This window comes from Saccoglossus kowalevskii, chromosome 17 (genome assembly GCF_978046115.1).
Source record: "Saccoglossus kowalevskii chromosome 17, keSacKowa6.1, whole genome shotgun sequence".
Classification (NCBI taxonomy): domain Eukaryota; kingdom Metazoa; phylum Hemichordata; class Enteropneusta; family Harrimaniidae; genus Saccoglossus; species Saccoglossus kowalevskii.
In genome coordinates this window covers 9,099,266-9,125,297 of record NC_140657.1, presented here as the reverse complement: position 1 = coordinate 9,125,297, position 26,032 = coordinate 9,099,266, and the positions used below count along the sequence as shown (strand labels likewise).

At 37.7% G+C, this 26,032-nt stretch overlaps 1 protein-coding gene across 1 annotated transcript in view; it reads left to right on the top strand.

The window, feature by feature from the left end:
- The window catches only part of LOC102808491 (uncharacterized), a 31,710-nt gene extending 5,904 nt beyond the window's left edge, over positions 1-25,806 (top strand). The window contains exons 4-15 of the mRNA XM_006825717.3: positions 6,484-6,552; positions 7,518-7,627; positions 13,926-14,013; positions 14,506-14,673; positions 15,202-15,288; positions 15,492-15,586; positions 16,278-16,394; positions 21,127-21,298; positions 22,776-22,843; positions 23,578-23,752; positions 24,865-24,931; positions 25,282-25,806. Coding sequence (XP_006825780.1) covers positions 6,484-6,552; positions 7,518-7,627; positions 13,926-14,013; positions 14,506-14,673; positions 15,202-15,288; positions 15,492-15,586; positions 16,278-16,394; positions 21,127-21,298; positions 22,776-22,843; positions 23,578-23,752; positions 24,865-24,931; positions 25,282-25,394 — 1,329 coding nt within the window. The 3' untranslated portion in view covers positions 25,395-25,806. The remainder of the gene's footprint in view (positions 1-6,483; positions 6,553-7,517; positions 7,628-13,925; positions 14,014-14,505; positions 14,674-15,201; positions 15,289-15,491; positions 15,587-16,277; positions 16,395-21,126; positions 21,299-22,775; positions 22,844-23,577; positions 23,753-24,864; positions 24,932-25,281) is intronic.
- Positions 25,807-26,032: the final 226 nt, after the last annotated feature.

Genomic DNA, 26,032 nt, shown 5'->3' with positions numbered 1-26,032 from the left:
AGGGCTTTGGTCGAAGGACTGTCGGGGCAGTTGCGTCCCTGGCAGGCCGGGTAGATCAGACGCAGTCGGAGCGAGCTGTCTCCACTGTGTCCCCTCGGTGGGCAAGCAGGAAGAGACACGAAAGCATGTTTGCATTCAAACACGTCTCTTCCGGGGAACCCCCGTTCCCAGTCACGGCTCTCCCACTATTTTGGGGGGTGGCCGAGGCTCAGGCTGATTGCACCGGTCCTTCTCTGGATCCGCGGGCACTGAATGCCAACGGGGTGCTGGCAGCCAAGTCTCCGATCTCGGGGCAGGGCTTTCAGGGCAGGGCACGCGTTGACCCCCCCCCCCCACATTCAGCCAGCTAGGGTTCGTCACGCGGTAACGGTACAGCGGTAACGAATTTATCCTTGTGTCCGGTCCCCGCTGTGGGTTTTGACTACTTTCTTACCGACCCACGGGCGTCCCCAGAGGGAACCGACCCTGTCATGAGACGCACAGTCGAACACGCTCCCTCTCACATATTTTAAGTTAAAGGAGACGCAGTTCGCTCGCGTTGGATACAGCCGGTACTCTGGGCGGTCCCTCAGAGTCTTCCATCTGTATGACTCGGTGAGCCACGCTTTTGGGGTGAGGCGGAGTATCATCGATCCCAGTGATACGATGTATATACCCCCACCCTTGATCCTAAAGTGACCACCTAAGGTGGCTTCAACACATGGGATCACAGGCATCGGGATCCAAAGCAACCCCGTCGGCACATCTCTCCCCTGTTCGTCTGAGTGCGGAGTGGGGCGCAGAGCACGCAAACGGTGTTGATGGGCGGCGTTGGTCAGCTGCGGACGATGTAATGCTTAAGGCCCCCGGGTGGGGATAACGTTAGGCAACACTTCCCACTGGACCAAACGCTACCCGGTCGGTGTGTCTCGGGATCAGACCCCATAGCGTGGGATGAGACCAAAACGCCCCCAACCGGATTCCAAGGCTCCTTCCCCAGACCCCGGTACCACGAATTTGGCAAACCGGGCAAAGGGGGATAGCCGCGTTCCATGGGTGTCTGCCAATTGGGTGTCTGTCTGCCACCGCACATCTACGTGCGACACCCCCTAGTGTTGCCTGGCTCGCTTGGCCAGGGCCACTACTGTGCTACGAGACGCGACCTTAGACGCACATGTTTTCGCCGACAAGCTGAGCTGGGGTACGTCCCCCACCTCAGTGACGCAGACTGGACACCCTCCACCCTCTTTGTTCAGGGAATGGTGGGTACAGTCTCGAAGCTTCGGAGTGCAATGAATCAGAGGGTTCAGATCGAATCCGCTAGCCAGTTGGTCCTGCCATGGGCAAACGGAGGGCACCCCAAGCACAGAAAACAAAACGCCCTAGGGCGTTGTCCGCTAGCCAGAGTCAGCCAGGAGGCAAGCGCTTACACCCTTCCATGGGAGGGAAGGGTAGTGGCGCGCCCCCAGGGAGGTAAGAGCCTGGTGGTGGCTCCTCACCCTCTCTGGGCGGACGTCTACCCGGCAGCAGGGGAAGCATGTTTGACGCTCACCTCTGCAACCGGGGGGACAGGCACGTGTTCGGTGAGTGGCCAGATCACAACTTAGTGACTACTACATGGGTGAAGGGAGCACCCCCCCCTTGCAACTGCCGAACACATGGCCACACATCCCTGTCGTACACAGATTGCGCCGGTGTAGTCCGGTTTGGAGACGGCGGGTGACCGATACCTGAACCTTTCCAGGTGGTGACATCCGTTTACGGCATACCGCTGAAATCTCCATTTCCTCCCGTCAGTGTCTCCCCTGTTGGGCACTGCCAGGGGACTCCGGCAAGGCAGAAGCAATCAGACAGGAAGTAGCAGTTTGCTGGGGAAAGACGCCATACACAGGGTACATCAGCCGGAACTAAGTCCAGGCTTCTACCCAAATGTGTTCGTAGTACCAAATCTACAAGTGGCAGGCGTCCAGTTTTGGACCTAGACAGACTGAATCAGTACGTGCCCCTCGATCGGTTCCACATGGAGACAATATTCAGGGTTCTTCTCTCCATCCACCGTTTTGACTGGCTAGCCCCGCTAGACTTAAGCGGGGCCTACCTGCACGTACCGATGCACCTAGCGAGTTGGCATCTCCTTCGAATCGCCCAGCTGGGCCAAATATTCGAACTTTGGTGCCCCCCCCCCGTTCGGGTTAGGCACAGCGCCCTACGTGTTCACCAGAGGGATGAAACAGGTAGTGCTGCTGCTTCACCAGATGTCGGTACACCTCAAGCCGTACCCAGACTACTGGTAACCAACAACCCGGGCAAGGGGTAATAACGCATCAGGCTAACACAGGATTTACTTCACCAGTTGGGCTCGTTAGTAAATCGACAAGTCCCACCTCGAGCCAACGCGCAGTTGGTGTCCCTGGGCATGGAGTTTTGACACAGAGGTAAGCTTGGCTTAGCTATTTCAAGCATAATGCTTAGCGCTAAGCAGCCTAGCCGAATGCCTAGTCAGCGCTCCCTCGGTGTCCCTCCGTGAACTAATGCGGATCATCGGAATGATGACCTCGGTTCGAAGGGTCGTTCCCCAGGCCGCACTACGCAGCCGCCCGGTATAACGCTTGTTATAACGCCGAGCTCCCCTATGGGAACTAGATAGGCGGGTTTCGATCTCGGACCAAGTGAAGGAAGCCCTGCCCTGGTGGTCGTCACTGACCAACCTCTGGCAGAGGGGCCCCCTTGGACCCGCTCGCCGCAGGTATGACTCTGGTAACAGATGCCTCCCCCCAGGGTTGGGGAGCGCATCTATTGGACGAACAAGCCCAAGGATATGGCTCCCGCATAGTTTCGGGACCACCATATCAACCGGCTCGAACTGTGAGCAGTGTACTTAGCACTACCACGCTTTCTACCCGTAGTTCGAGACCACAGAGTCTTGCTCCGCACAGACAACGCAGCGGTAGTCTCCTTCAAGAAGGAGGGGGGACGCATTCCCCATCGTTGTCAGTCCTAGCGGAGCAAAATCCTCCTTTGGTGCCTGGAATACAATGTGGAGCTAACCGCACACCACCTTCCAGGGGTGAGGAACAGTCTGGCGATGCCCTTTCAGGGCGACTCTGTCTCCAGAACACAGAGTGGCTGACACCCCAGTGGGTAGCCTCCAGGCTGTTTCGGCTGTGGACGGTCCAAGGTTAGACCGTTTGCCGCACCCAGGAACACCAAGCTCCCGACGTACGTAACACTCCTGCTGACTCCAGGAGCCTGGGCCAGGGTCGCTTTGCTACCCCGCAGACCCACTTAGTTGTGTACGCTTTTCCTCCCTTCCCGCTAGTCCACCGGGCACCGGAGAAGACTTCGACAGGTGCACACCTGCATATTATCATTGGTCGCACCCAATTGGCCAAACAGGGCCTAGTTTCCACTTCTGTCGGAAACGATAGTCGAAACACCAGCAGTGCTTCCGGACTTACCGGACATGCCGTCCCAACCAGACGGCGCACTACCACGAGCCCAGCGGGTATCATTACCCACATAGAGGCTCTCATTAGACCTGCACATACGAAAGCTTTATCTGAGCGGGCTGCCAACGTCCTGGCCAGGGCGAACAGGGATTCCACCAATGCAGCCTACATTTCTAGGCTGCGAGCATACACTGATTAGTGTAGCGGAAAGGAGATTGATCGATACCATCCCTCTATTGGCCAGGTAGCAGGCTCCTTCGTCCACCTGTTTGACGAAGTGGGTTTGTCCTACGCAGCGATCGTTGGCTACAGGTCGGCCTTGTGCCCCACCATTCAAACGTACGGGAACAAGACTAACCGATTGTCCTACTATTAGGAGACTATTTACTGCTTTCCAGACGCTGAGACCCCATGCAAGGGAACTGCCCAACTGGGACTTGTCGGCTGTGTTGTCCGCTCTAAGCAGACCGCCTTTTGAGCCTCTCTGATCAAGCACCACTCAAATTTTTGACGTGGAAAATAGTCTTCCTACTGGTCCTCGCCTCAGGTAGGCGTCGGCCAGAGCTGGGGGGCATTGTCCTTCTCGGATGATGTACCGCCATTATGGACAATCAAGTTGTGTTAAAGACACGAATCGGGTTTCTCGCCTAGAACCAAATCCCAGGACACGATCCTCAACCGATCGTCACCCCCCGGCTGGCAAATATTGTCAGTCCGGAAGACCAGGAGGAATTGCTTCTCTGCCCGGTCCGAGCGCTGAGTTGCTACGAGAACCATACCAGGTTTTCTAGACGGGGAACCAAACACATGTTTTTGTGTTACGGCCCTGATAAGCCGGTTTCCCCGACTTCCATCCCCAGGTGGATTACTGTGACTGTACTGGAGGTCTATAATACACTATCCTCCTCAACACAGACCTTGCAGAGACACCAAGTACAAGAACATGAGGTCCGTGCGATTGCTAACTCACTAGCGCTAGCGTCAGGTGCCCCCTCAAACACATTCTGAGGGCAGGCTTCTGGAGAACGCAGAAAGAACGTCTTCATCAACTACTACCTAGGAGACACCCAATCTATTGAGCAGGGTCTCTTCAGGTTAGGCCCCGTCGTAGCGGATCAGGCCTTGTTTGCTGACCCAGCCCGAACGACTGCAGGGGCCTCTGCGCATAGGCGATAAGTCAGTCTCTGCATTTTTGCGGGCAGATTGTCTGTTCCACTAGCACTTCCTGGAAGCTCCCAGGTTTCGCTTCTGTCGACCTACGCCCTCATGCAAACTGTTTCGGTCCTACTTCAAGCTTATCACCCCCGAGTTCGGCTTGGGTCTAGCTTTCTCGGGCACACCAAACCCTGTCACCACAGCAGCATTGGCTTCTTGCTTCGGGGACAGCACAGGCAAGGTAAGACACCACCCTTCTTGGGTCTTAACTTAGGTTTTTGGGTGTGTTTTCATCCCGGACTGGGGAAAAGTCTTTCATCATTCTCCTTTTTTTCTGTTTGCTCAGAAAAACCCGCCACCTATCGGTGTCTGACTCTGCCTACAATTCAAAATAGTCATTTTGACTGACCGGAGTCTATGGTGGGTAATTGAACATAGTGAATTTAGGCGAGGGTTCTCCGAACCCACCTATTCACATAGTTCATACCCACCATAGACTCCAGGTCCCCCCAACCTCCCCACTCTTTCCGTCGCGTTGGTCTAAGTCCTCAAGGCGGAGAGAAAGGAACCAGAGTGAAGGACGGCTACCTGTGGCGCTGCCAGGTGGCCTTGGTCACGTGGGTTCGTGACGTAAGGGGTAAAAGAATCTTGAGGTCATGGGGCTTCCCCTGACCTGGATTCTATCTCTCCGTCACCGGCAGAATCGCTGATTAATGCCTACAGTTCAAAATAGTCATTTTGACTGACCGGAGTCTATGGTGGGTATGAACTATGTGAATAGGCGGGTTCGGGGAACCCTCGCCTAAGTCAGGTAAGGCATGTTTATACTTATAAATTTATAAACTGTTTTGATTTAAAATCAGTCTCAATTAAATCTAAATAAAACGATTGAAAATGCTAGACATTCTGTGCATATCAGTGCATAAATCAGGATGCAACAATAAAACAGCCTACCTGATTGTACACACTCTTCCAATATGTAATTTGAGTATATAAATATTTATGTTTATAACATACTCGCCTTACTTGAGTCCATTGTAAAGAGAACACAATATGTCACAAATATTTTCATACTTGTTACTTTGAGATGGTGGTTCTGCTATAAATCTCAGATACTTTGATCCAAATAGCCTTTGAACAATTCTATAAATCTCAGATACTTTGATCCAAATAGCCTTTGAACAATTTTTGTTTAAATATAACCACATAAAGATGATTGAATCTTACTGAAATATTGTTTTAGAGACAATTGCATGGGCAAAGTGAATCAACTCAATTTGTTGAAATCAATCACTCACTGCAACCATACATGACACGCACTATCATGGGATATAACACATGCCAGTGGAAGAGAGATTTAGCCCCTCAAAATTGCGACATATTTGGCATCTCATCCAGGGCGCCCGATAAAATTTCAATGAATGGCACCCTCTAGACCTCATAGTTGCTGTCGACATAGGAAGTAAAGTAAGCAAATAAAACCGAATAAACGGCAAGGTAAAGACTATGTCTAATTATAGTGGATGCCCGGTGGCCGAGGGGAAGACGTGTAGTGGCGTGAAGCTAGGCGATTAGGTGCCGTACGCGAGCGCCGGTTCGAGTCACGCACGCAGTACGTATTTACTATAATTAGACATAGTCTTTACCTTGCCGTTTATTCGGTGTTATTTGCTTACCCTCTAGACCTAGTCAAATTAAAAATAACGACACAGGAAATAAAAAGAAAAAGAAAAGAAAAATTAACGTTTTAATCATAATCCAGTCAAGTATTAATGTAAATGTACATGGGGCTGGTAGGTGCATGATGTACATATTTGATGTTTCTTGCACTAAACAAGTTTCTATGATTCTATCAGTTTTATTTGATTCATATTTTGCTATTTTGTATTGTGTGTTATAGATGGATCAAATTATTTCTCTATTGAAACAAGGAATTAAAGAAAAAAGAACAAATAACCAGTACTCCATGGTAAGACACAACCCCTTTAGATATTCTGTATCTATCCTAGAATTAATGTATTGATCAGGGTGAGAGGGCGCCGTCCTATCTGGATGGAACGTTTCAAAGTCAGTCCATAGCCTATGTTTGTTTACAAACAGATTTCAGCGATTTCTTTACAGAATAAATGATAGAGGCTAGACTGGGGCAATCATCTTTGTGAAAATCAATCAGTCAATATTGCAGTGAATATCAATTTTTTGTATGTGCAATATGTATCATATTTAGGCATGGATTTACCAGACAGTAGATGGACATGGATCCATTCATGATTGTCCAGTATTGATGAAAGCCATGTGGAATCCAGTGATTGTAAAACACTTACTACAAAGTAATATGAGATATAGCAGTGGGCTGTTTTGAAAAAAAAAACATGCTACCAATATTTATACACATTATAGACTGATAGCATGTAATAAAAGGGACGATGTCAAAAGATCGATGTCGGATAAAAAACTTAATTCCTTTTAAATTAGTTTTTTCCAAACTCCCCTACCCCCTACTGAAACTTAATTGATAAATATTGGTCATGGCGTCAGACTACATTCACCATTAAATACAAATTGATAATCGGACAGTAGTATTGCGTAGCAGTTGGTTGTCGGGTGGGTGTAAAAAGATTTTACAAATGCACGTCATTTGATGCACAGATTTACACTCGAACCAAACCATTTTCTCGTCTTGGATGTGTTTTTTTTTCTTTTTCGGTTATTTCTGTCCATGATTGGATAGAAAAAAACGAACTACAAATACTTCAAGATTTTTTTGACTTCATTAAAAAATAAAATCCTTTTTGTAGGATGGAAACTTTTTGAGGACAAAACCCCCCACCCCCAAACTAAAGGAAATAAGTTTTTTATCCGACATCGATCTTTTGAGGATTTATTATAATATACGGATAATATTACAATCACACCAGTTTGTTTCTCTCACAGAATGGTGTGATTAGTCAACTTGATGATATACTGAAAGTCGATGCCAAGGATAGTGGATTCTATGAGCCATTCAGTAAATTAAGTGATGTAGCTACAATAGATGAACAAAGGTATAGAAACGCTTATACTATCTGTATTTCTACACTCTCACTGCTAGAGATTGTTTGCTGTGAATCTATAAACTTGTACATGACTATGATCAGAGAAGCAGGTTTGTTTCCTTGACAGGTTGATCCAATCTCCATCCATAGGTTTTTGCACATGCTATATGTGATACTACCTCTGCCACAAGCACAGACAGCATTTAATTTTGTCACCTCAATACACACAGCTTTTTTCTGCTGTTTTCACAATGTTTGTACATTGTATGCAATAATAATAATAACTTTATTGAAATCGTATCCACAATGGGATATTGATAAATACAATAAAGGTAATATATCTAAAAAAACAAAACAAAATTACAAATATAACTGAAACTAATAAAATACATAACAGTTAGAAAAAGAGAAAAAAAAATAATTTATTAAAAACATGCAACTATTTATTAATGCCTGACTTAGAAATACAAACAATTTGATGTTTAATACTGAATACACTATAACTAGGGGAAAACAATTTTATCAGAAGGTGAGGTTATGTTTTATATTGAATACACTATAACTAGGGGAAAACAATTTTGTCAGAAGGTGAGGTTATGTTTAATACTGAATACACTATAACTAGGGGAAAACAATTTTGTCAGAAGGTGAGGTTATGTTTAATACTGAATACACTATAACTAGGGGAAAACAATTTCATCAGAAGGTGAGGTTATGTTTAATACTGAATACACTATAACTAGGGGAAAACAATTTCATCAGAAGGTGAGGTTATGTTTAAGACTGAGTACACTATAACTAGGGGAAAACAATTTCATCAGAAGGTGAGGTTATGTTTAATACTGAATACACTATAACTAGGGGAAAACAACTTTTATCAGAAGGTGAGGTTATGTTTAATACTGAGTACACTATAACTAGGGGAAAACAATTTTATCAGAAGGTGAGGTTATGTTTAATACTGAATACACTATAACTAGGGGAAAACAACTTTTATCAGAAGGTGAGGTTATGTTTAATACTGAATATACTATAACTAGGGGAAAACAACGTTTATCAGAAGGTGAGGTTATGTTTAATACTGAATATACTATAACTAGGGGAAAACAACTTTTATCAGAAGGTGAGATTATGTTTAATACTGAATACACTATAACTAGGGGAAAACAACTTTTATCAGAAGGTGAGGTTATGTTTAATACTGAATACACTATAACTAGGGGAAAACAACTTTTATCAGAAGGTGAGGTTATGTTTAATACTGAATACACTATAACTAGGGGAAAACAACGTTTATCAGAAGGTGAGGTTATGTTTAATACTGAATATACTATAACTAGGGGAAAACAACTTTTATCAGAAGGTGAGATTATGTTTAATACTGAATATACTATAACTAGGGGAAAACAACTTTTATCAGAAGGTGAGGTTATGTTTAATACTGAATACACTATAACTAGGGGAAAACAACTTTTATCAGAAGGTGAGGTTATGTTTAATACTGAATACACTATAACTAGGGGAAAACAATGTTTATCAGAAGGTGAGGTTATGTTTAATACTGAATATACTATAACTAGGGGAAAACAACTTTTATCAGAAGGTGAGGTTATGTTTAATACTGAATACACTATAACTAGGGGAAAACAACTTTTATCAGAAGGTGAGGTTATGTTTAATACTGAATACACTATAACTAGGGGAAAACAACGTTTATCAGAAGGTGAGGTTATGTTTAATACTGAATATACTATAACTAGGGGAAAACAACTTTTATCAGAAGGTGAGATTATGTTTAATACTGAATACACTATAACTAGGGGAAAACAACTTTTATCAGAAGGTGAGGTTATGTTTAATACTGAATACACTATAACTAGGGGAAAACAACTTTTATCAGAAGGTGAGGTTATGTTTAATACTGAATACACTATAACTAGGGGAAAACAATTTTGTCAGAAGGTGAGATTATGTTTAATACTGAATACACTATAACTAGGGGAAAACAATTTTATCAGAAGGTGAGGTTATGTTTAATATTGAATACACTATAACTTGGGGAAAACAATTTTATCAGAAGGTGAGGTTATGTTTAATATTGAATACACTATAACTAGGGGAAAACAATTTTGTCAGAAGGTGTGGTTATGCTTAATACTGAATACACTATAACTAGGGGAAAACAATTTTGTCAGAAGGTGAGGTTATGTTTAATACTGAATACACTATAACTAGGGGAAAACAATTTTATCAGAAGGTGAGGTTATGTTTAATATTGAATACACTATAACTAGGGGAAAACAATTTTATCAGAAGGTGAGGTTATGTTTAATATTGAATACACTATAACTAGGGGAAAACAATTTTGTCAGAAGGTGAGGTTATGTTTAATACTGAATACACTATAACTAGGGGAAAACAATTTTGTCAGAAGGTGAGGTTATGTTCAATACTGAATACACTATAACTAGGGGAAAACAATTTCATCAGAAGGTGAGGTTATGTTTAATACTGAATACACTATAACTAGGGGAAAACAATTTTGTCAGAAGGTGAGGTTATGTTCAATACTGAATACACTATAACTAGGGGAAAACAACGTTTGTCAGAAGGTGAGGTTATGTTCAATACTGAATACACTATAACTAGGGGAAAACAACTTTTATCAGAAGGTGAGGTTATGTTTAATACTGAATACACTATAACTAGGGGAAAACAACTTTTATCAGAAGGTGAGGTTATGTTCAATACTGAATACACTATAACTAGGGGAAAACAATGTTTATCAGAAGGTGAGGTTATGTTTAATACTGAATACACTATAACTAGGGGAAAACAACTTTTATCAGAAGGTGAGGTTATGTTTAATACTGAATACACTATAACTAGGGGAAAACAACTTTTATCAGAAGGTGAGGTTATGTTCAATACTGAATACACTATAACTAGGGGAAAACAATGTTTATCAGAAGGTGAGGTTATGTTTAATACTGAATACACTATAACTAGGGGAAAACAACGTTTATCAGAAGGTGAGGTTATGTTTAATACTGAATATACTATAACTAGGGGAAAACAATTTTATCAGAAGGTGAGGTTATGTTTAATACTGAATATACTATAACTAGGGGAAAACAACTTTTATCAGAAGGTGAGGTTATGTTTAATACTGAATACACTATAACTAGGGGAAAACAACTTTTATCAGAAGGTGAGGTTATGTTTAATACTGAATACACTATAACTAGGGGAAAACAATGTTTATCAGAAGGTGAGGTTATGTTTAATACTGAATACACTATAACTAGGGGAAAACAACTTTTATCAGAAGGTGAGATTATGTTTAATATTGAATACACTATAACTAGGGGAAAACAACTTTTATCAGAAGGTGAGGTTATGTTTAATACTGAATACACTATAACTAGGGGAAAACAACTTTTATCAGAAGGTGAGGTTATGTTTAATATTGAATACACTATAACTAGGGGAAAACAATTTTGTCAGAAGGTGAGGTTATGTTTAATACTGAATACACTATAACTAGGGGAAAACAACTTTTATCAGAAGGTGAGGTTATGTTTAATACTGAATACACTATAACTAGGGGAAAACAACTTTTATCAGAAGGTGAGGTTATGTTTAATATTGAATACACTATAACTAGGGGAAAACAATTTTGTCAGAAGGTGAGGTTATGTTCAATACTGAATACACTATAACTAGGGGAAAACAACTTTTATCAGAAGGTGAGGTTATGTTTAATATTGAATACACTATAACTAGGGGAAAACAATTTTGTCAGAAGGTGAGGTTATGTTCAATACTGAATATACTATAACTAGGGGAAAACAATTTCATCAGAAGGTGAGGTTATGTTTAATACTGAATACACTATAACTAGGGGAAAACAATTTTGTCAGAAGGTGAGGTTATGTTCAATACTGAATACACTATAACTAGGGGAAAACAACGTTTGTCAGAAGGTGAGGTTATGTTCAATACTGAATACACTATAACTAGGGGAAAACAACTTTTATCAGAAGGTGAGGTTATGTTTAATACTGAATACACTATAACTAGGGGAAAACAACTTTTATCAGAAGGTGAGGTTATGTTCAATACTGAATACACTATAACTAGGGGAAAACAATGTTTATCAGAAGGTGAGGTTATGTTTAATACTGAATACACTATAACTAGGGGAAAACAACTTTTATCAGAAGGTGAGGTTATGTTTAATACTGAATACACTATAACTAGGGGAAAACAACTTTTATCAGAAGGTGAGGTTATGTTCAATACTGAATACACTATAACTAGGGGAAAACAATGTTTATCAGAAGGTGAGGTTATGTTTAATACTGAATACACTATAACTAGGGGAAAACAACGTTTATCAGAAGGTGAGGTTATGTTTAATACTGAATATACTATAACTAGGGGAAAACAATTTTATCAGAAGGTGAGGTTATGTTTAATACTGAATATACTATAACTAGGGGAAAACAACTTTTATCAGAAGGTGAGGTTATGTTTAATACTGAATACACTATAACTAGGGGAAAACAACTTTTATCAGAAGGTGAGGTTATGTTTAATACTGAATACACTATAACTAGGGGAAAACAATGTTTATCAGAAGGTGAGGTTATGTTTAATACTGAATACACTATAACTAGGGGAAAACAACTTTTATCAGAAGGTGAGATTATGTTTAATATTGAATACACTATAACTAGGGGAAAACAACTTTTATCAGAAGGTGAGGTTATGTTTAATACTGAATACACTATAACTAGGGGAAAACAACTTTTATCAGAAGGTGAGGTTATGTTTAATATTGAATACACTATAACTAGGGGAAAACAATTTTGTCAGAAGGTGAGGTTATGTTTAATACTGAATACACTATAACTAGGGGAAAACAACTTTTATCAGAAGGTGAGGTTATGTTTAATACTGAATACACTATAACTAGGGGAAAACAACTTTTATCAGAAGGTGAGGTTATGTTTAATATTGAATACACTATAACTAGGGGAAAACAATTTTGTCAGAAGGTGAGGTTATGTTCAATACTGAATACACTATAACTAGGGGAAAACAACTTTTATCAGAAGGTGAGGTTATGTTTAATATTGAATACACTATAACTAGGGGAAAACAATTTTGTCAGAAGGTGAGGTTATGTTCAATACTGAATATACTATAACTAGGGGAAAACAACTTTTATCAGAAGGTGAGGTTATGTTTAATACTGAATACACTATAACTAGGGGAAAACAACTTTTATCAGAAGGTGAGGTTATGTTTAATACTGAATACACTATAACTAGGGGAAAACAACTTTTATCAGAAGGTGAGGTTATGTTTAATATTGAATACACTATAACTAGGGGAAAACAATTTTGTCAGAAGGTGAGGTTATGTTCAATACTGAATACACTATAACTAGGGGAAAACAACTTTTATCAGAAGGTGAGGTTATGTTTAATATTGAATACACTATAACTAGGGGAAAACAATTTTGTCAGAAGGTGAGGTTATGTTCAATACTGAATATACTATAACTAGGGGAAAACAATTTTGTCAGAAGGTGAGGTTATGTTTAATACTGAATACACTATAACTAGGGGAAAACAACTTTTATCAGAAGGTGAGGTTATGTTTAATACTGAATACACTATAACTAGGGGAAAACAACTTTTATCAGAAGGTGAGGTTATGTTTAATATTGAATACACTATAACTAGGGGAAAACAATTTTGTCAGAAGGTGAGGTTATGTTCAATACTGAATACACTATAACTAGGGGAAAACAACTTTTATCAGAAGGTGAGGTTATGTTTAATATTGAATACACTATAACTAGGGGAAAACAATTTTGTCAGAAGGTGAGGTTATGTTCAATACTGAATATACTATAACTAGGGGAAAACAATTTTATCAGAAGGTGAGGTTATGTTTAATACTGAATACACTATAACTAGGGGAAAACAACTTTTTGTTTACATCTCTAAAGGAGTTAGATCCTTATATCTCTGTTTCGATGTAATATTTCTGGCTTGAACAGATTTGATTTGTTTGCAAGCCATAAAACACAAAGTCTGGTCAATCAATGTACAATCTAATGTCTTGCCAACCCCAAGAAGACTGTACTTTTCTTACACAAATTATGTGTATTTAATCTAATTGAGGACAATAACTTGATATTTTTTGAATATGCAAATGAGTTATAGGAGCTATAAATTTCTTTTTGTGGCTACTTAATTATGAAATAAATATCTCTAACTTTGTTTGACAGGAAACAGCAGTTGGAATCCCATGGTCTGAGTTTGATCAAAGAAAATGTGATGAATTCATTTGTGAAGCTGAGAACATTCCTCTCTCAGGCAAGGACTTTATTTTATGTTCTTGATTATCATGCTGCAGTATAATGGCATCAAGTTGGATATAGGTCTCAAAACAAAAGTTGCATGATTCCTTAAAGATTCATTTATCGCCTACTAATATATCGTTGAGTTTCTTTCATTCAACACATAAAATTCATGAGTTTGCAGCAGTTTTAGTATTCAAATTTATCCTTGTGATAAAAAAACCAAGATTTTTGTGTCACAGAAACACAACCTTAAAGTCTATATTGCCTAAATGTAACAGTACAATTTGAATTCAGCTTTCTCCCAATTCAACACCAACTTCACACTTGTACCCTTCCCCTGTTGCTATGATCAGTGAATTATTAGTCTGTTCACGTGTATTTCAGTGTTCACATCAGAATTAACTCTCTTGTATGCATACATACAAGCTAGAAACATTTTAGATAACTTGAATTGTTGTTAACAGATTAGTAGTTGTCTAGTATTCTTACTCTCATGTTTATTTAGGAATATATGAAACATTTGAGACCAGAAATTGGATGTTCAACTTTGCCTGATGGTAAAGAACATTATGCACAAGTTCTAAAATTTCATATTACATGTGATTTAACTCCACAACGTGTACATGATATTGGAATAGAGGAGGTCACCCGAATCAGGCAGAATATGGACAAGGTAGGAATGAATCTCTTAAATGCCTGATATAAATGATCAAAATATGGCCATGTTCAAAGTTACATTTCAAGTAACCCTGCTAACAGATGTCAAAGTCAACAAAGAACGCATTTTCTTGTTTCGCAATGCATTGTGAAAAAGTAAATGGAAGATAATGCTTTAATTACAGCAAATTGGAGAAATTTTTGGGAAAAAAATACTTTTTGGTCCAAAAAAGTGAGAATATGTGCAAAAAAAAAAAATTCTAATTTCCCCAAAAATATCAGTTGGTCGGGTTACCGGAGACACACAATTTTAATTGACGATTAAATCGTCGCAAAAGCCATGAAAGAAGCTTGCCATATTGGAAATCATGATACATACAGCAAATCATAATGTTTAGTAATGTATCTATCATGCCTAACATCCTGACATACATGCTCACAAATAGCAAGTATCCTGCAGACTTGCGGAGAGAGTAAATTCAGAATTGACTGAACTGTTGTTTGTAATAGGTTTCTTGCCAGATGTATTATGCTTTAATTGCAGGTTATAAAGAAAGTTGGATTTGAAGGGAATTTCAATGATTTCCTAGAATTTTTGAAATCAGATGAGCAGTTTTACTACAAAAATAAGGTGAGCCTAATTTTTCAGTAGATGGCCAGATTTAGAAAGTAATATGAATATAATAAATTGCAATTTGCCAAATATTTGAAAAAACAATATATACAATTAAATAAGAACAAGGAGTGTTTATTTCTGTAATAGATGTATTATTTTTAATAGTTATGCATAATTTAGTGTTTTTTTTACCATAATTTTTTATGTTTATTTTCCAGGACGAATTGATGGCTGGATATAGTGACATAGTCAACAATAAAATAAGACCTTTATTACCAAGACTCTTCCAGAACATACCACATTTAGCACTAGAGTGAGTATCAAAGATAGTGTCAATAAAGTCATATATTTAGTATTTTATGTATTATATCTTATTATTATATTTTATTGCTGTCCATCAATGGAAATTGTATTTCTGAAAATGCAATAAATATTTGTATTTATTATTAGTGTTTATTATAGGATGTATTAAAAAGGAATAATCTGTATATAATATGTCCATTAACATCAGTTGTGTTCAGTTTTAAGCTAATCTCGTATGTTTGCATATCAGATAGACCCAATTGCGTTGCAAGGGAGGAAACAGTGGTTAGCATGGGCTCAGGCATGCCAAACTTGTTAAGTGAACGCCACTATTAACACAAATAGTTCACCAAAAAGAATTATCGTCAAAACACAACAAGTTCTTGAAATTGAACTTTATGTTCATTGGATTCTCACATTACCAAAGTCTAACATCACCACCCTTTATTTCATAACTCTCATGACAATCATTGTCTCCTTCCCAAACACCAAGGTAATATCCTAGCTTTCTTTTAAAAACAATCGACAGGTACTAAACAATCCATGTCTATTTCAGTGAAGTTTACCAATTTCTAGTTCTTGTTCCCATAACTCTTGATGCTCTGTTTTTTTTATAGTAACCATTTCTTTTCCTCTGAGTTGAGTTGAGTTAAGTGTTAAAATGAATTGGATGTTGTACATTTACTGTGTTTGTTAACTAGACTAAAAGCCACTCCTGAGAAAGAGAAGAACTCCCCAGCTGCCTATTATTATGCACCATCTGAAGATGGCAGTAGACCAGGAACATTCTATGTCAATTGTAACAATGTCACTAATCAGTAAGTATCAGTTTATTTAGTGTTTGCACTGTCTCTTCTCCAATATTATAATAACCATAATATTTTATTATATTTTTATTATGATTTTTTATTTGTAACCATTTTTCTTCCTTTGAGTTGAGTTAAGTGTTAATAAAGATTGGATATTGTACATTGTACATGTAACTTTAAAGCTATACAATCTTCTTAATTTGGTTATAATACCCGGTACAGTTAATTACATTATTGTGCATCACAGGACACCTTATCCTTCTAATTATAGTGCATTACAGGGCACCCTATCCTCTTAATTATAGTGCATCACAGGACACCTTATCCTTCTAATTATAGTGCATTACAGGGCACCCTATCCTCTTAATTATAGTGCATCACAGAACACCTTATCCTTCTAATTATAGTGCATTACATGACACCCTATCCTCCTAATTATAGTGCATTATAGACAAACATCCTATCCTTCTAATATCAGTGCATTACAGGACACCCTATCCTTCTAATTATAGTGCATTACAGGACACCCTATCCTTCTAATTATAGTGCATTACAGGACATCCTATCCTTCTAATATCAGTGCATTACAGGACATCCTATCCTTCTAATATCAGTGCATTACAGGACACCCTATCCTCCTAATTATAGTGCATTACAGGACACCCTATCCTCCTAATTATAGTGCATTACAGGACATCCTATCCTTCTAATATCAGTGCATTACAGGACATCCTATCCTTCTAATATCAGTGCATTACAGGACACCCTATCCTCCTAATTATAGTGCATTACAGGACACCCTATCCTCCTAATTATAGTGCATTACAGGACATCCTATCCTTCTAATATCAGTGCATTACAGGACATCCTATCCTTCTAATAACAGTGCATTACAGGACACCCTATCCTCCTAATTATAGTGCATTACAGGACACCCTATCCTTCTAATAACAGCGCATTACAGGACACCCTATCCTTCTAATTATAGTGCATTACAGGACATCCTATCCTTCTAATAACAGTGCATTACAGGACACCCTATCCTAATTATAGTGCATTACAGGACACCCTATCCTTCTAATTATAGTGCATTACAGGACACCCTATCCTTCTAATTATAGTGCATTACAGGACATCCTATCCTTCTAATAACAGTGCATTACAGGACACCCTATCCTTCTAATTATAGTGCATTACAGGACATCCTATCCTTCTAATAACAGTGCATTACAGGACACCCTATCCTCCTAATTATAGTGCATTACAGGACACCCTATCCTTCTAATTATAGTGCATTACAGACATCCTAACCTTCTAATTATAGTGCATTACAGACATCCTATCCTTCTAATAACAGTGCATTACAGGACACCCTATCCTCCTAATTATAGTGCATTACAGACATCCTAACCTTCTAATAACAGTGCATTACAGGACACCCTATCCTTCTAATTATAGTGCACCACACATCACACAACTCCCTATTCTTCTAATTAATGTACTTCACAAGATACATTATCCTTTCAATCATAGTGTATTAGAAGACAACTTATCTACCTAATTGAATTGCATCACATGACACCCTATCTTAATCATAGAGCATCACAAGACACCTTATCCTACTAATTAAAGCGCATTAAAGACACAGAGTGCAACATAATAATGTAATACATGATCTCAATTTTTCAGGCCTATATTTGAAATGGTTGCTTTATGTCTGCATGAATGTGAACCAGGTCATCATTTTCACATATCTAGTGCTATATTAAGTACACTACCATCATGTTATCGACATAAAGACTTCACAAAGTGCTATGCTTGCCCTTCATCATTCTCTGTGTATAATGCCTGTGTTGAGGTATGAATTATTTTGAGGTTATAAACGGCATACTCAGGTATTCTGGGTGGAAGATATTAACCTTGCTTACGCTCGGTTATTATCTCCCGCCAAATATGCTAATTTTTCCCAGAAATGTCCTATATCCACTATCAAATACCAGAGTGTACTGTTTATAACCTGCTTGCACAAAAAATATGCTACAAAATAGCTACTTATATCACATTGCCATGTGTAAATTTCAAATTCTCCCAACATTTTTTAAAAACCATTTAATAATGTGACAATTCTGAAAATATACCGGTAATACCAGATTTTAACTGTGTTGCTTTAGATTATGATTTCCATAAACTTTTGGTTTTATTTGACAATGTGTAAACTGTTATTCTAATACATTTTAAGGGGGTCATAATTTACTATTAAGAATGTGCTCGTTCCTCACGGGAGTTATATATTAACATTTTTTGGCAATAATAATTTGTATTAATACTTGTACCAGGTTCCCCTTATTTCCATCCGTTGATCATACACCAACAATCACCATGAATAGTGCTTACAGTTGTGTGATTTTCATTCGGTTAGATATTTGAGCCAGTTTATTCAGTTTCGGGCCGGATCAGAGGTCTTCTAGTGCCAAATGACCTTGCTTCAGCCAATCACATGACTAGATTAAAACTAACTGTATATATCATCACTTAGACTTCAACATAGCAATAAATAGATGAATTTTTAGTTCCATATTCTTGTTGAATGACAGAGTGAAGGGAAGTGGGATGAGCAAGTTTTTACTGCATAATACAGCATGCCAATTTGCATCTCGTATACTGAGATCCAAATCCACCACAAAAAAATTGCATCCTGTTTCTAGCATTCATAATGTATTTATACAGCAATCATGCACATATACCTGCCCTTCAGCTGTTTGCATATCATGTGAAAACCAGGCAGTACTATTAAGGTGATGGCAGCATTGTTCATTCATATTCAACATTGCTAATTATATTACACAGAATAAAATATATGGTTCCATATATTGGCGTATCATTCAGCAGGACTTGAACTTCAGTGTTGAGAGGGTATCCATTTTGAAGGCAAAATTTGATAACATTATTTTAGCACATATGAATATTACAATGCAAATCTATATTTGTACAAGGGCACCAAGGCAAACCCTATTGGCTTCAAGGCAAGTTCAAGCCCTGATTCAGTGCTGGAGGCCAGGAATCCTGACATCTCCACATTAAAGTTACATTCTTACTGTAAGTGGTGCCTTCTACTGGTGAACTGGTTCTGTGATTTAAAAATTACGTAGCTTGGTGAAAGTGATGTGGTTAAAATGACAACTGTTTATGGTTGTAGTTTAAAATTTAAAACGCAAGTGTAGACTACTATTTAATTAATCTGTAAGCTTAACATTTTCACAACCAGACATCCCTGCCCAAATTTTTCTGCACTTTTTCTTATATTTTTCAATATTTCAGGAAATGAACCCTAATTTTGGAGCCAATTTTCAGTTTTTACTCAAACAATTTGGCTATTTTTGTCTCAATCTTCTGATGGAAAGTGCAGACTATAAACAGAGCTATTTTGCAAATTTGTGATCAAAAGAGGAAACAGGTGGTGAAACAGTTAAGGATGTCAATTTAGAAATTAGAATACAGACACTTGTAATCACTGAGCATCACATGACACCTAGCCTGAAAAGGTCGGGACACTCAGGCCTATATGTCAGGCTACTTGACACCCTATCTTTCTAATTGAAGTGCACTACAAGATTTTCTTGCTGATTATATTACATAACAAGATCCCCTATCATCCTAATCAAAGTGCATCAGAGGACACCTTATCTTCCTAATTATAGTGCATCACAGGACATGTTATCTTCCTCAATATAATGCTTCATATGACACCTAATTTTCCTAATTATAGTTCATTACAAGACACCTTATCTTCCTAATTATAATGCATTACAAGACTCCATATCCTCCTAATTATAGTGCATCATAAGACACCTTATCTTAGACCAAAGTATGAAATGATGGCATTGAGTTTACCTGTCTCTTTGTGTTAGACCAAAGTATGAAATGATGGCATTGAGTTTACCTGTCTCTTTGTCTTAGACCAAAGTATTTAATGATGGCATTGAGTTTACCTGTCTCTTTGTGTTAGACCAAAGTATGAAATGATGGCATTGAGTTTACCTGTCTCTTTGTCTTAGACCAAAGTATGAAATGATTGCATTGAGTTTACCTGTCTCTTTGTCTTAGACCAAAGTATGAAATGATGGCATTGTGTTTACCTGTCTCTTTGTGTTAGACCAAAGTATGAAATGATGGCATTGAGTTTACCTGTCTCTTTGTGTTAGACCAAAGTATGAAATGATGGCATTGAGTTTACCTGTCTCTTTGTGTTAGACCAAAGTATGAAATGATGGCATTGAATTTACCTGTCTCTTTTTGTTAGACTGAAGTATGAAATGATCGCATTGAGTTTACCTGTCTCTTTGTCTTAGACCAAAGTATTTAATGATGGCATTGAGTTTACCTGTCTCTTTGTGTTAGACCAAAGTATGAAATGATGGCATTGAGTTTACCTGTCTCTTTGTGTTAGACCAAAGTATGAAATGATGGCATTGAGTTTACCTGTCTCTTTGTGTCAGACCAAAGTATGAAATGATGGCATTGAGTTTACCTGTCTCTTTGTGTTAGACCAAAGTATGAAATGATTGCATTGAGTTTACCTGTCTCTTTGCGTTAGACCAAAGTATGAAATGATTGCATTGAGTTTACCTGTCTCTTTGTGTTAGACCAAAGTATGAAATGATGGCATTGAGTTTACCTGTCTCTTTTTGTTAGACCAAAGTATGAAATGATGGCATTGAGTTTACCTGTCTCTTTTTGTTAGACCAAAGTATGAAATGATCGCATTGAGTTTACATGAAGGCGAACCAGGACATCATTTACAAGGTGCTTACAGTCTTGAGATGAGGGATATGCCAGGTTTTAGACGGTTCTTAGAAGATCGTCATTACTATGAACCACCCTCACGATTTGGTATGAACACTGCATTCATTGAGGTATGTTTTTTAAATGTACCATTGTTCATTGCATTGTTTGTGCTATAATTTGTTAGCAATTCACCAACTGTTTTTAGATTTTCTGTGAAATTTTTACTTGCATGAAACCAGTGTGACAAAATGGTGGTTCATGTGTTTTGCTGCATCTTGTTATGATACCATTTCTGATAATGTTACCAAATGTCACGGCTGTTGGTTTATTTTTTCAAATTCACACATGTCTCTAATATGCTAGCACTCCTGATGCAATTTACTTGACTCTGACCAACATTCTGGGTTTATAATTGCAAATCTACATTTCTCTTGGTGTTTCTAATATGCATTACATCTTTCTATAGTTCACTATTGTGATTGGCAATTGTAAATATAGGAATTAAATAAGAGCAGATTATCAAAAAACGACTAACTGTCAGAAACATTGCAGTATTTCACAGAAGTATGATCTGTAAAATACTGGGTTTCTATTACTAAGTTGGAGCAAGCAGACCAAGTGCAAGGCCCTGTTTTATAAACATTGCATTGTAATTTAAACATGTCAAGGACTGAGTTGGTGTAACCTTTTGAAAATTGTGGTTAACTGACACCTGTAAGCATAAAGGCTTTGCATTTTGTACAGCTTATGAGAAATCATATCCAACAGAATATTATAATCCAATTTAGACGAAAAATACAGAAAAGTGGCCCTGAATGATTACATAATTATACAATGTCCACATCAACTTTTTTATGCTGCTGTCAAGTATTGAGCACAGCTATCTTACCAGTTGTCCATCATTGGTGTCCGCTTCCATGTAAACTCTTGATATTTTCAACTTCTTCCTGAAATGTGTCAGGTCGATTGGGTTAAAAATTGATGTATAGAATGGAATAGAATATTTCCTCTTTAAAGGAAATTTGACAATTCTTTTTTGGTTTCTACACATGTAGAAGAGAACAAAGCTAAATTAATGAATAAAGATATATATGTACTTTGAAAATGAATATTTTGGTAAAAAGTATATTTTCAATATCTCTTCGAAAACCACAAGTTTGTCAATTTTGATAAACTTGTAAGTACTTTAGATGGATTATTTTGGATGGGTTAATTTGATTATTCCCTTTGTCAGATCATTATAATAGTGAATAGCAATATTGTTGTTTTCTTCAAAATACATGTAGCTAGACTGATTGATTTGGTATTTCTTTATCATTATGCATTTGAAACAACAGAGCTATTTCAGCCAACTAACTGCTTGTAATATTTTTCAAGTCAGTGGGAAGTGTTCTTCATATTATACAATGTGGGAATGAGCAGTAAAGCCTATACTGTTTTTGTATCATAAAAGTTTCTTCAGAATTAAGATAATGTTCTCACAACATTCCTGGTATTCCTTGAGCTGATGGTTAATTTTGATATGTTTCTCAATTTAAATTATAATTAACATCTGTAGCCACTATAGGTGCTGTGATAAGGAGTAACTCAATTTTATATTCTCAGGGCTGGGGGTTGTACAGTGAATATCTTGGTGAAGAATTGGGACTTTATGAAGACGATCCTTATTCACTGTAAATATACTCATTTTATAATTATAATAATAGTAAACAAGGATACCGCAAAGTATACAGGAAGACAGTACAATGTATCACTGGCATGCAGCGGAGGTTGATGCGACCACGTACTGTCTGTCTTTCTCTCAAGGATACATCATGCTATTTTTATGAATGAAATGTGCAAGTGAAATTTCAAATAAAGTACCCTTAGGGCTGCCATGTTTGTTTTTATTATTTGAGGACACTTGCACACGTATTTGTTCCCTATTTGGAATTAGCATTTCCTAATATGGTAGGATGCAAATACCCAGTACAATCCTGCAAAATTACGACACGCTGTAACTATGGCGTTATGGTGAATAACCTATAATTATAATAATAATTTTATTTAAGGCACTTCCAGTTTATTTCAATTTTTGCACAAATGTTAACATTTTATAACAATAATTCATATTGCCAGGCGACTATGTTCTGATCACTTACAATTATTGTCGCAATCAATGAATAATGCTCACAGCTGTATGATTCTCAATTTGAATTAATATTTAAGCCAATTTATTCAATTTTGAACAGAATCACATGTCTTTCAGTGACGTATACAAGACTTTGCACACCATATACTGCTAATATTTCCTACTCGATGTTCATTTAATACTTAGCACATCTACTGCTGAGAGCCTCCACAAATAGCCACAGATTGCTGATATTTATTGTAAACAACATATTAATATGAAAATATGACCTTGTAGGTTTGGTCGCTATTCGATGGAGATCCTGCGTGCATGTCGTCTGGTAGTGGACACTGGAATGCATTACATGGGGTGGAGTCGAGACAAGGCTGTGGATTACATGGATGAAAATACAGCAATGGCGAAACATAATGTTAGAACGGAAATTGATAGATACATTACATGGCCTGGGCAGGTGAATACTTTATATTGGCTATATATTTACTTGGTAGTTCTGAACATCAACTAACATACAAGTGTATGCACTTGCGTAAATGAAAGAGGTGTAATCAAGATAAGTCTTATGTTAGTAATTCAGTATACTATACATGCAACTGTTTACTTATATGCACTTTTAATAGTGAAATACAGTGTAGTTGCATCTATGCCAAACATTAAAAAAAAATTATGAAACCCAAATTTCAGATTTTCTAACAAAGCAATGAAAACAAACCAAACATTCCCAGCCTAATAATCTGTACAACAAATGCAACTTGAATGCAGCTGAAACGAAATTAAGCAGATTTAGCATTCTTGCATGAAAAAACCAACATCGACAGCAAACTTGCTAACGAATCGCCTGTGTTGATTCAAACTGGCGTTTGGAGATCATTATCAGATTAGGGCATCCCATTTTCAATTGGAGGTCAAGATACTTTTGATAGAAAGGCACAATCGGTATATGAATGAATTTTCCATAGTAATTGTTATAGTTGTTGTAATTGTATTACATTTAAAATAGCGCAAAACGAGAAATAATACGAAAATTGTGCATAAAGTAACGACTTCAGAGTGTGCCCCTCTCAGTAAATACCATTGCCTCCTTTTGAAAATGAAGTGGCTCAAAGTGTTTCAAATTGACAATGATTGCCAGACATCAACACAGGCGACTCGTTAGCAAGTTTGCTGACGATGATGGTAATTAGGTGTTCCTTTCATTCACGCATCCACAGTAACACATCACCTGCTAAAAGTCTCCTCATATAGTCAAAATGAGTGAAAGAAACGACGACAACAGGCAATGTGTTATCAATTTGCAATGGTTATTTGAAACCCTGGCAACCAATCATCATTGGTCTTTAAAGTTGGGCAACGAGTTCAGATAAGTTGTCATGAGGTGCACAAGATATTTTCATGCTAGAGAATAGAAAAATTGTTCAATTTCATTAACATTATTTTGTGATTTTGTTGCTGTTTGTGAATAATATTAACAATATTTTTTAATTGTGTTTTTCAAGATACCTGTCTATATATAAGCATTTACATAAGTTTGTTGTTATAGTTTGGGTTTTAATATTTTTCTTTAAGGCTTGTGCCTATAAAATTGGTGAACTGAAAATCAAAGAATTGAGAGAAAAAGCTCAAAAAGAACTTGGTAAGTTTATATTTAAATATATTTCACTTACATGTACTATGCTATCTCTGTCATTAATACTTTTTTAGTAAGTGTAGTATATTAAGATGTTTTCAAAAAAATTACTAAAAATTTTAAAATGTATTTAGAAAATGTTTGCCATTTATTTTTATTACATATACTAACACTTGAAAAAAATCAAGAGAGCATCCATATCTATAATGATTATTATATTATTCAGTTGATATTGCATTGGAACAAAATTACTGAGATGTGTTTTCTGCTGAAATGACATTGAATCACATAATGACATTTTTCTTGCAGAATTACAGTGAATACACTTTTATTAATTTGATATTTTGTCCACACAGGTGAGAGATTTGATGTGCGAGATTTTCATGAGGCATTTCTCAGTTGTGGATTTGTATCAATAAGTGTACTGGAACAGGTCATTGATGACTATATCAAGAAAACTAAAGAATAAAACGTCTCCAAGCATTTCTCCTTTCAATCAACTGTTGTCATCATTCACAATATAAAACCACATGATTTGTTTTTCAATAATTGTATTCAAGATGAGAATTATGCTGTATGGTTCAAAATGAACCAAGAATTAATAGTAAAATACAAAAAATGTACGAAATGTCACTCTAAAATTGTTTGAATTTATCTATGGGAAACATACCAATTTTTCTTACAGTCATACATTGAATTAAAATCTATTGTAGGTATGGTATAACTATGTTATTTACCTATTCGTAATCATAATGTTACAATCATCAATTCATAAATAGATGAAATATATATTCTATCCTGATATCCTGTATTACACGTATATTATTATACCTGTCTATTTTTGAGCTATGAAAACAAATAAAAATAGTAATCAGTACAAATTTGTGTGTTTCTGGCTATGTAACTGTAATGTTTTTGCTTGGGGTGGGGAGTTGCGTTGTGTTTTGTTTTAGATATTCCTTTTTGACTCCCATGTGCGAAGCACAAAATGGGAGTCTTTGCAGTTAGTGTGTCTGTATGTGTGTATGTGTGTATGTGTGTGTGTATGTGTGTCCGACTGTTCCACTGCTATCTCAAGAACCATACATCGGTTTTTGATGAAACTTG